General features: G+C 34.9%; 1 protein-coding gene across 2 annotated transcripts in view; it reads left to right on the top strand.

Moving 5' to 3' along the window:
* The window catches only part of BBS7 (Bardet-Biedl syndrome 7), a 45881-nt gene that overhangs the window by 6256 nt on the left and 27462 nt on the right, over positions 1-12163 (top strand). For both annotated transcript variants that reach the window (XM_054484805.2, XM_063664072.1), the window contains exons 3-8: positions 1020-1082; positions 2607-2782; positions 5100-5286; positions 8520-8592; positions 9222-9338; positions 10959-11089. In XM_054484805.2, the coding sequence (XP_054340780.1) occupies positions 1020-1082; positions 2607-2782; positions 5100-5286; positions 8520-8592; positions 9222-9338; positions 10959-11089 (747 nt within the window). The remainder of the gene's footprint in view (positions 1-1019; positions 1083-2606; positions 2783-5099; positions 5287-8519; positions 8593-9221; positions 9339-10958; positions 11090-12163) is intronic.

Below are 12163 nucleotides of genomic sequence, written 5' to 3'. Positions count from 1 at the left end.
TAAATAGCTTTTTCAGATTATTGTGACTCTTTCTGTTTGATACTATGCCTAAACTTGATAAGTAGTAGTTTCTTAAACCAGAGCTCCCAAAGTTTTTTAGCACCAGGAACCAGTTTCGTGGAAGACAGTTTCTCCACCAATGGGGCTGGGATTGTTTTGGGATGAAACTGCGTTCTACCTCAGATCATCAGGCATTAGTTAGATTCTCATAAGGAGCATACAACCATGCGCAGTTCACAATAGGGTTTGTGCTTCTATGAGAATCTAATGACGCTGCTGATCTGACGGGAGGCGGAGCTCAGTCTGTAAATGATCACTTTCCCGCTGCTCACCTCCTGCTATGTGGCCTGGTACCCAGCAGGCCATGGACTGGAACTGGTCCAAGGTTGTTTGATAGCTCCTTTTGAGGAAGAAGTGTTAAAATGTCCCTCTATATTTATTTCAAAATAATTCATTGTCTACATGTTGCTAATTGTTGAAACTAGGTGATAGGCACATGATAATTCATTATAATATTTTGTGTACATTTTCATACATTAAAATTTTTCTTTTAAAAAAGGTGTTTAAAATTATTAAATATGTCAGTCACAACTTTGATAATCTGTTTTAAAAGTTAATCTTAAAATGTTCTTATGCTCCAGTTATGAAAAAAAAATTACTTTGTAGGCATTTCTGTCCATAATTCTGTTGTCCGGCAGTATACCTTCATAACAGCCTGCATGTGGACTCCCAGAACCTACAATAAAAGTTGAAAAAAAGCAAAACAAAACATATTGTGTTGTCCTATTAGCATTATAGGAACAAAATCTATGGCCAATTACTTTTCTAATGACTCTCCATATCCTTCTCTTTTGGCTCTTGTTCTTTTGAGGATTATTTTTTGTGGGGGTGTCTTTCCTAGATTTTCTGATCTCTATTAAGTCAGTATTTATAAATTAAGAATCTTGCTTTCCCTGTATATAATTATTAGGTCATAATATTAATAATAGTAATTTTAGATTCTCTTCCATCTGTTACAGGTGGTTATTGGAGATCATGATGGGGTAGTTATGTGCTTTGGCATGAAGAAAGGAGAAGCAGCAGTAAGTATAGCTTTGTGAAGGGGAAAAATGGTTTTCTAAAAGAGAATGCACTATTTATTGAATAATATTAGGTTAAAAATTTCCTAAAATACAGGTAATGGAAAATGGGTTCTGAGGTAAGTAGTTATGTGAGGTATGAGTCTGCGTGTAGCACAAAAGTAATTTGCTAGCTAGTTGTAAGGCACCTTTGGCATCCTGTGGTCGTGGGTTACTTTTCTATGCTGTGTAATATATTACCTCAAATTTAGGGCCTTAACACAACACACATTTATTATCTAACAGTTTCTGTAGCACAGGAGTTTGTGCTCAAGGTTTCACACAGCTGCAATTTAGGTGTCAGCTGAGCTGTGTTCCTTTCTAGAGTGTGGGGTCTTATTCCAAGCTCATGTGGTTGTTTGCAGAATTCAGTTCCTTGCTATTATAGGACTGAGGTCCCCACTTTATTAACATCTGTAAACCAGGGGCTGCTCTCAATTCCTTGAGGTCTCTACAATTTCTTGCTCTGTGGTTCTCTCACAGTCCTTCTCACAACATGGTAATCTAATTCATCAAAGCCCGCAGGAAATTTCTCTAGTCTGCTAAGTATATCTTACGTAGCATAATGTAATCATGGAAGCAACTAACCCACAGCCTTTTCCACTTAATTTAACCTAATCAAGGAAGTTATTACTATTACATTATCATATTTACAGATCATAATTAGAAACTTAGAATGACGAGTCTGAGATGTGAATTCTGGTATTCATTATATATTATATGGAATTTCCAAAAAGATGAAGAGAATAAAAACTACCAGAAACTCAGTGTTTCCATTATTCATACTCTCCCAGATATCTTATTCTCTGTATATAAAATCATGGGGAGGAAGTGGAGAAGAAGCTGGTGCAAATAATAAAATGGAAAATAACCACGAAAAAATTAATGAAATGAATGTTGTTTTCAGTTAAATAGATATATGATTATAGATGGTAAGTCATACATTCACATTTTCAGTAAATTCTACAGTCCTTTACTATTAAAATTTATAAAAATTGTAAAGAAGCCAGGAAAGATTAGTTTTAAAAGATGATTGAAGTGTAAAAACCTGTTCATTGGACCTCATTAAAGAATTTGCCAAATGGACTTTCCTGTTCGTAGGAGTATTGTTAAGCCAATGCCTCTAAAACTTCAATATGCATAGGAACCAGCTGGGGAATCTTGTTAAAATACAGATTCTCATTCAGTTGATCTGCATTTTAAATAAATTTAGTGATGCTAACATTGCTGCTTAGTGAACTGTACTTTGAATTACAAGGATTTAGATTTCAATGGCATTCAAATATGTATGGGAATATATATTTAAAAGTTAAGTATAGCAAAAAACCTGAAGACGTACTAAAGTATATAGATTATTATCTAAAATTATTTCTGTATAGTGGAACTATAGTATTTTGCAAATTTAACATCATAACATTTTCTATTGTAAAGGAAAAAATGGTCACAATAAAGTAATTTGTGTACTTTTTTCCTGAATGATTTTTTCAGGCAGTGTTCAAGACTTTACCGGGGCCGAAGATTGCAAGGCTGGAACTGGGAGGGGTTCTCAACACACCTCAGGAGAAAATTTTTATTGCTGCAGCATCTGAGATTAGAGGCTTCACAAAAAGAGGAAAACAGTTCCTCTCCTTTGAAACAAACCTCACTGAAAGCATTAAAGCTATGTATGTCTAGTGTTCTTTTTGTATTTTTACATACTTATTTATAATATTTTGGATAGATGTAAGGCAACTGATTAAGTATCATATCTTAATAGGCTTTCTGGAAAATAAAATTAACTAAAGGTATTTTATTAGTCAGAAACTAAATTTGACCTACAATCAATATTAAATTGGTTGTTGAAATTTTTTTTAAAGAACTTTATGGTATTTATACAATCATTTTTGACTACTTGGTTCAGTTTGATTCATGATCAAGGTATGGAAAAAATTGAAAATAAATCTAGATATTTAGCTTTATGTTCCTTGGCTATTTTTGATAGTTCTGGTTTTCAGGTAGCATCATTATGTTAAAAGGCTGGCTGTCAAAGTTAGTGATTACCAATAGGGTATAATTTCAGGTATATCAGGTAAGACTCTAAGTGAAATATAGCTCCCTAAATGGCTTCCTGATATGTGAGATTTTGCAATTCAGATTTTAGTTTTTGAATCACAGGGAGCTGAAAAGGGCTTTAAAATTCATCTAATTCACTATTTCTTAAATTTGCTACTTAGAAGAATCCCTTGGGCCCCTTAAACAATTCCTTGTCCCACCTTATACCTACCGAATCAAAATAACCAGGAGTAGGTTTTATTTTTATTTTTTAAGTTCTTCCTTTGAATCTAGTGCAGTCAAGTTATATAATCAGCCAGACTCTTAGGCTAGAAACAACTGATTCAGCCCAAAGTTTTGTATAATGCACAGCACATCTCCTGATGTTTGGGATGTAAAACATTGGCTTGGTGAAATTGGATAACAATTAAACAATGATAAGTGGAAATATGTAATTTCAAATGGTTTAACAAGAATAGTAACACTTTTGAAATACACTTGTATATAGACATGGCCAGTGATAATTGTGAAATACTGAAAGTAATGTGTTAATAGCATAACTCTACATTCGGACAGTTATATGGATAGTAGTGTGAGAAAGATAGTTTCTCAGTAATAGTCTAAGTGATTTCTTAAATGTTTTTACTAGAGTGGCAAAGATGGGATAGAAAAGGTCTTTACTCAATTTTTGAAAACTGATTGTCTGAATCCCCACATTTGTAAGGTTTTACAGGAAAACAAAAGTTATAACTTGAAGATATTCAGTAAGGAAACTGACCACTTAACATTAGTCACCACATATCCTTTCCTGCTTAATGTTGCCATGTATTCCCACTCATGTCAACAATAGAGATTGCTAAATAGTACTTTGGCCAATATAATGCAAATATAATACAGATTGGTTTCAAAATGGAATTTAAAATTTTGAAAAACATAGAGAATTTCATGAAATTGATAAAAATAGTAAGAGGACTATTCAATCATATATAGAGCCACAAAGTGAGGCCACTTAATAACTGAAGAAGAGAAAAACAGGGAGGATTATTGTAGGATAAGCTCTTCAGAGAATAATTTTAATATAAAATTTTTAAATAGAACTTGGAGGTAGAGGAATACATGAAACATTCAAATAAAATTACCCTCTTTATGATAAATATGGTAATAACAACCTAGAAGTGAAAAATATATCACACTTAAATATAATTTTTGTCAAGACATTTTAGCTCACCCAAGTAAAAACTCAGTTCAGTCTAATAATTAGAATATAGTTATGACTATTGACTAAATTTTGTTGTGTAATTTGAAATAAACTTGTTTTCATTTCTTTTTTCAAGATAAAGTTCTAGTGAAATCATTTTTTTTCTGCTGTTTATCATTTAGTTTGAGGTAGAATCACTTAAAATAGACTTTTTCAGGCAATTTAGTGTGGTAGTAAGAAAGCTAACTCGAGCAAAAAACTGAGTTGCAGTCTAATCTACTACTTAATACTTAGGTGCCATTAGGCAAGTTATTTAACATTTTATTATTCACCTGTAAAAAGGAATAATAATGGTCCTTATTTTATAGAGTTACAATGATTAATTGATCTAATACATAAAAATCACTTAAGATAGTGCTTGGCACATAGTACACAAAGAAGTCATTTTTTGATGTATTAATTGTCTTTGGATATATACAGTTAAATTATCATTATCTTGTCTTTGTTTTCCATTTTTCTGAGCTCAGTTTTTATTGAGAAGCCTGAGGCCTTAACATCCTCATTTTCAGCTTTCAAAATCAAAAACAGTGTTATACTAAAAAGACTAGGAATTAACTAGGAGAAAGTTTTAAAAACTGTGTTCTCTAAGTCTATAATAAAATGTTAGTAAACTGTATACATTTTTCTGTTTTTATCTCTGAAAAAAATTCAGTACCTGTGCTTTTTAAAAATTACTATTTTAATGTTCTCAGGCACATATCTGGCTCAGACCTCTTTCTCAGTGCAAGTTACATCTATAACCATTATTGTGACTGCAAAGACCAACATTATTACCTTTCTGGGGATAAAATCAATGATGTGATCTGCCTTCCAGTGGAAAGATTATCTCGTATCACACCTGTATTGGCCTGCCAGGACAGAGTGCTCCGAGTTTTACAGGTTGCTGTTATTAGTATTTTTCTAATTTTTTATAATTTATGTGAAAGAATATCGATGAACATTATGTACTTGAGATAAATAACTGTAGTGGTTACTGTTTTAAGTGCTTTTATAAACATGTGGAAACAATTTTTAAATAATTTGACATGTTAATTTTTTTAACTTGAGTCAAATGTGTTCTTTTGTAAGTTTTTAGAGAAGCATATTTGGAAGAAAAAGGGTGTTTTTTGCCTCACCATACACAATTTCTGAGCTATTATCAGAATGGGGTACTTTGACTACAGAGAACCTTTACCTGCCTTTTTGTTTTGTTTTCTTCTTCCATCACCTTTATCTTCCCCAAAAAATCAAATTAAAGGAAGAAATTGGGTTGGAGGGAGGATGTTATATAACTTGAGTTTATCCAGTGTTTATGGAAGTGTATGGAATAAGCACTCAGTAAATATATGTTGGATAAGTAAATGAGTGATAGAGGGAGAATTCATTTTGATGTCCTTATATTTCTGGTAAAAACTACGATTGGCTAAAACAACTGCTTCAGGTCATTGTTATGAGTAATAATAGTTACCACTATATCTTCTTGAGAGTGACTTTCAATAAAATACATGCACACACACACACACACACACTCTACAGGATGCTTAAAATAATGTTTAAATGTAAATAGCATGTAACAGGTAGATGAACTAGATCAGAAACAGGCTGATATAGTTGGTGCAGTTGATGAAAAAGTTGAGCTGTGAAGTCCATGCCACCACAGGCTATCTCACTCTTTGGAATTCCATAGTCAGATGGCCATTTCTTGGCATCAGCCCTTTTGTGAAAGGAAAGATCCAGTGAGTCTATGAGGTTTTTACCCCCCAGGGACAAAGTAATGTTAAAGGTTCATTTTAGGCCGGGCATGGTGGCTCACACCAGCACTTTGGGAGGCTGAGATGGGAAGATCATTTGAGGCCAGGAGTTTGAGACCAGCCTGGCCAACATGGTGAAACCCCGTCTCTACTAAAAATACAAAATTAGCCGGGTGCAGTAGCACACACCTGTAATCCCAGTTACTCAAGAGGCTGAAGCACGAGAATCACTCGAACCCAGGAGGCGGAGGTTGCAGTGAGCTGAAATTGCACCACTGCACTCCAGCCTGGGCAACAGAGGGAGACTCCATCTCAAGAAAAAAAAAAAAAAGGAAAAAAGAAAGAAAAAAGGTTCATTTTAGAGTTACGAATGATTAATTTCCCCTGTAGCCTATGCTTTTAAATATGAATTGTTTTGAACAAGGCTTTTAACAGGAGCTGTTTAGCATTCAATTAGAAATTGACTGAATTCTAGGATTCTGCTTTGACAAGAGATCCATATGCTTATTATTTTTAAAATAATTACTAAAGATCTGTAGAAAATAAAGTTGAAGTCTTTCCCTCTGCACTGCATAATTTTTTCTCACTCTCCATCTATCTCTGTGAATAATCCATTTCTTCAGAGGTTGCCTCTTTTTAACAGTTTTGTGTATATTCTTTTGTGTTTGTATAGTTACGTGTAGATATCTGTAAATTTTAATATGATATTTTAAATAAAAGATAAAACAGGCTGGGCACAGTGGCTCAGGCCTATTACCCCAGCACTTTGGGAGGCCGAGGTTGGAGGATCACTTGACTCCAGGAATTCAAGACCAGCCTGGGCAACATAGCGAGACCCCCATCTCTTAAAAAAAAATTTAGCTGGGCATGGTGGTGCATGCCAGTAGTCCCAGCTACTCAAGAAGCTGAGGTGGGAACATCATTTGAGCCCAGAAGGTCGAGGCTGCGGTAAGCTATGATCACACCACTGCAGTGCACTCCAGCCTGGATGACAGAGTCAGATCCTGGCTCAAAAAAAAGATAAAGCATATGGCTTTCTTATGTTTTCTAAATAAACATTACACTTTTTTTAGGCCTGGTGTGGTGGCTCACGCCTGTAATCCCAGCACTGTGGGAGGCTGAGGCAGATGGATCACCTGAGGTCAGGAGTTCAAGACCAGCCTGGCCAACATGGCAAAACTTTGTCTCTACTAAAAATACAAAACTTAGCCAGGCATGTTGGCCTCCACCTGTAATCCAGCTACTCGGGCAGCTGAGACAGGAGAATCACTTAAACCCGGAAGGTGGAGGTTGCAGTGAGCTGAGATCACAACATTGCATTTCAGCCTGGGCAACAGAGTGAGATTCCATCTCAAAAAAAAAAAAAATTAAAAATGTCATACCATATTAACTATAATTTTGCAAATTGTGTTTTCTTTTTTTTTTTGAGACAGAGTCTTGCTCTGTCGCCCAGGCTGGAGTAGTGGTGCAATCTTGGCTCACTGCAACCTCTGCTTCCCGGGTTCAAGCGATTCTCCTCCTTTAGCCTCCTGAGTAGCTGGGATTACAGGCGTGCACCACCACACCTGGCTAATTTTGTATTTTTAGTAGAGACAGGGTTTCACCATGTTGGTCAGGCTGGTCTCGAACTCCTGACCTGATGATCCACCTGTCTTGGCCTCCCGAAGTGCTGGGATTACAGGCGTGTGCCACCACACCCGGCCCATTTTGCAAATTTTGCTTTCATTGAATTATATAGATCATGGATATTTTTTCCATGTGAGTATAAGTACTTCTAACTCATTCTTTAACAGCATCACAAATACTGTGCCCAAAATGACAAACATTACAAGTAGCAAAATTGAAAAACTGATAAATATATAAGGACCTAACTTGTTTTTTTATCTAAGTAGCAGGTCATTCAGCCTCTGACTGGAGCAGATTTTGGGAATACCCAAAGGCAAGGCCAAAATTTTCCTTAGGAAGTAACTTTGTGTCTGTTAAAATATTTGGATGTATTCCAAGTTAAAGACTTCCAGTTAACCTAGAGAGGACAGAGGGAATAATTTGTTCCTAGAGACTTGATAGGAAAATCTGCCAGTGTCAAGTTTTCAGGCAAACAATGTATTTAAAATGTATTAAAGGTAGAGAATATTTTAAATGTTTTCTCCTTGGTCTTTACATTTTATATATATATATGCATATATATATATGTTGTTTTCAAATCAGTTGATATATGCAAAATTGCTAACAAATGCAAGTTGTATTCATAACCTAATTTTTAAAGCAATTTTATTCTAGGTGTTACTAAGAGTACTGTATTTGAATATTGATGTTATTCATGAATGCCTCTATTATTTTCAGTTTGTATTCTGTTTCAGTTTTTAAATACTTCTCCTTCAGGGATCTGATGTGATATATGCAGTTGAAGTTCCTGGACCCCCTACTGTCTTAGCACTACATAATGGAAATGGCGGTAATCAGGATTTTATTTTTCACAAATCAACTATGTGTTTTAATATTAAGTGAAAATGGGAAATTGTAGAAAGGACATAAACTAGAATTGAGACAGTTGTCTTTCTGGTAACTTGCCAGTAACTAACAGCACGAGCTATTGAACTTTTAATTCTCTGTTTTTTTCTTTTTTAGGGGGCTGGGGGGCAGGGTCTCACTCACCACGGCCTTGACCTCCCAGGCTCAAGGGATCCTCCCACCTCAGCCTCCCTAGTACTGCAGGCGCACACCACCATGCCCGGCTAGCTTTTTGGTATTTTTTATAGAGACGGGGTTTCGCCACGTTGCCCAGGCTAGTCTGGAACTCCTGGGCTCAAGGGATCCTCTCACCTCAGCCTCCCAAAGTGCTGGGATTACAGGCATGAGCCACGGCACCCAACCTAGTTTCTTCATCTTAAAATTATATAATGGGGAAACATCTTATCTCTTATAGCTATAAAATTGTGTGAATATATAACCATTCTCAAAAATTAAGTTTTACATCTTTTTATAGTGTTTTTTAAAATGAGATTTTTACATAACAATATTTTAATTTTAAAGAGATTACTAATTGTAGGATAAATATAATATGTTGACTTTAATTATAACTAGGTGACTCTGGAGAAGACCTTTTGTTTGGGACATCAGATGGAAAACTTGCGCTTATTCAGATTACTACATCCAAACCAGTACACAAGTGGGAAATTCAAAATGAGAAAAAGAGAGGAGGTATGCTTTTCATGTAGTTCAGATTCTGAGGTGTCAATGATTATTAAGTATCTTAAATTATATAATTTATTCTATTTTATGTATTTATACTACATAGCAGACTTAGCAATTCACACCTTGATTTATCTAGTATTTGTTTATTTGTCAGGTCTATTATACTATTGGCATAATTTTTTAAAAGTAAGAAATGCTGATAGTAATTTGGTATTGATACGTTTTTATAGGCTAATATCATTTTATGCTAAAATCCAATTTTAATTGGATTTTAATTGTCTGAGGTAATTTAGTTGTCTGAGGTACAGAATTAATTGGAATCTGGGAGTCTTTGTTATGAGGCAAAGAAGAAGTGCAGTGGGTCAGAGAATATTCCTGTTTTCTAAGGAATTTATACCTTTCTAAGGAGAATTTGTAACTGATTTGGTAGGTAGTGAGATGCCTATGTATATGTTCAGGATGTTCATATATTCATTTATTCCTTCAACAAATACTTATTAGGAGAGACAGAGTAAAAACAAATAAATACATAAGACAGCTTTACCTAGTCACCTGAAGAAAATAAAACAGGGCTGTGTATTAGAGAGTGATGGTAGAAGGAGGAGGGTCACTTTTAGACCAGGTAGTCAAAGATAGCCTCTTAGAAGAGGTGAAATTTGAACTGAGATCTGATTGATAAGAAAAAGAGTTAGCAATATGAAGTTTGGGGAAAAAAATGTTTCAGGAAGAGGAAAAAGTAAGTGTGAAAGATTTGAGGTGGAGGTAGATTTGATTCATTTGAGGAATAGTAGGAAAGTCAGTCAGTTTGGCTAAATGCGTTAACATGGCAGGAGATGGAGTCAGAGAGGTAGAGTAGAGCCAAATTGTGTAAGCCTTGGAAAACAGTTTGAATTTTAATCTAGGTGCTGTAGGAAGTCATTAGAAAATTGTCAGTGGGAGTGTGACATTGAATTTACTAAGCCTAAACAAAACAAAGGACACTGTTTGGAGAATGGATTGGAGGGGGCGGGGGGAAGGAGGTCAAAATTGGAAGCATGGAGACCAGTTAGAAGAATTATAATTTATTCTAGTCTAGGCTAGCTTAGTCTAGGCTATCAGTAGCTGGAAACGTAGACAATTTCAGTATATATTGTGGAGGCAGAGAAGATGGAATTTGCTCGCGGTTTTGGTATGAGGGGTGGTGAGAAAAAGAAAGAAATCAAGAGATGTAGCCCTGAGTTTTTGTCTGAGCAGCTAGGTAGAATAATTTATGGAGATGGGGGAAGACAGAGGGAGGAGCAGTATTGAGGGGGTATGGTAAAGAGGGGAATAAAGAGTTTTGTTTGGGGTATGGAAAGTTTAAGATGCAGATGTCTGTGAGAAGATACCAAATTGAATATATAAGTCTGGAGCTTTGGCCAGAGCTGGAGGGAGATATAAATGTAGGGGCCATTCTCACACAGATAATATTTAAAGACCTGGAAATAGATGAATGTGGATGGACAAGAGAAGAGCACGTGATTTTGCTCAAAGTTTTTTTGCTCACCATTCTGAGTCGGTATGTGTGTTTTTTTCATTCTTACTTGGCATATACTTGACCATAACTATTAGTCTTCTTAATAACTTATCACATATCTCTTTTTAAAGGTATTTTGTGTATTGACAGCTTTGACATTGTGGGTGATGGGGTTAAAGATTTACTTGTTGGGAGAGATGACGGAATGGTGGAAGTGTATAGTTTTGAAAATGCAAATGAACCTGTTCTACGATTTGATCAGGTAAGTTCATTAAAAAAGACTATATGCTTATTATTTGTCAAATTATTATAGAGATGACAGATGGTTTGAATTTTATTAAGTGAAAATATATTAAAATCTTGTGTTTGGCTTAAAATATTGCTATTTTTATGTTATCAGAATCTTCTCTAGACTTCTCTTGTGTTTGAATAATAGACTCTTGCCATTAAGCAGGATAATAAATTACTTTTTCATTATACTTTAAAATATTATGATAAGTCTCTAAAGTATTAAATATTTTGCCTTAGTTTATAATGTATAACGACACTTTATGGGAGTAATATTTATATGTTTGGTTAATATAAGTAAGTCTGTTGTTTTAAAATAATAAGATTTTAGGAATAAACTTCATATTGTTAGGACAGTATCAGAAATAACCTTAAGCAAAAAGAAAAGTAGCAGTTTCACTCCTATCCGCTCAAGGGCTGCCTGTATAAGAAGAAATACTAGATAAAAGTAATTTTAGTTCACAAATTTTAAATGTAATTAAACTCATTTATGCCAAGCTATAAAGTTACATAGAGAAGCATTCTGGCATAAATTAAATCTTTAATTTTCATGAACTAGTGTTCACCAATCCAGGGCTTCCCTATCCTGCCTCATATAGGACACACCGAGGCTATTAAACTTAAAGAAAAAAAAGAGTTCACAACTCAGTGTCAACTCTTTTTTTTTTTGGTCTAATTTCTCTACTAATGGTACCTCCCAATCCTAACTTTAACTGCAGTTCAGAAAATACAAGTGGTTTGAAGCACAGGTAAAGTATATCATTTAGAAAATATAGGGATAAAAATGTTAACACAGTTGAGGTTATTTTATAGATTGGTTTCAAATTTGTTCATCTTGTTTTGGTGTAAAAAGTCATCCTGCTAATGATGCAGGTAATAGTTTAGGCTTAGAAATAATAATCCATTGTTGATGATCTCCTGCTTTTTCTCATCAGCCCTTTGAGAAACTTTCCTATTCAGACCCCAAGTCTCCTCTTTGACTTTTATTCCAAACCCCAGAAATGTCATAGCATTTACCAGTTCTGCCAGGTCTGGCACTAAGAAATCC

The sequence above is a fragment of the Pongo pygmaeus genome, chromosome 3 (genome assembly GCF_028885625.2).
Source record: "Pongo pygmaeus isolate AG05252 chromosome 3, NHGRI_mPonPyg2-v2.0_pri, whole genome shotgun sequence".
NCBI classification, from domain to species: domain Eukaryota; kingdom Metazoa; phylum Chordata; class Mammalia; order Primates; family Hominidae; genus Pongo; species Pongo pygmaeus.
The sequence above is the reverse complement of the archived record's forward strand: the minus strand, read 5'-3'. Positions and strand labels throughout refer to the sequence as shown.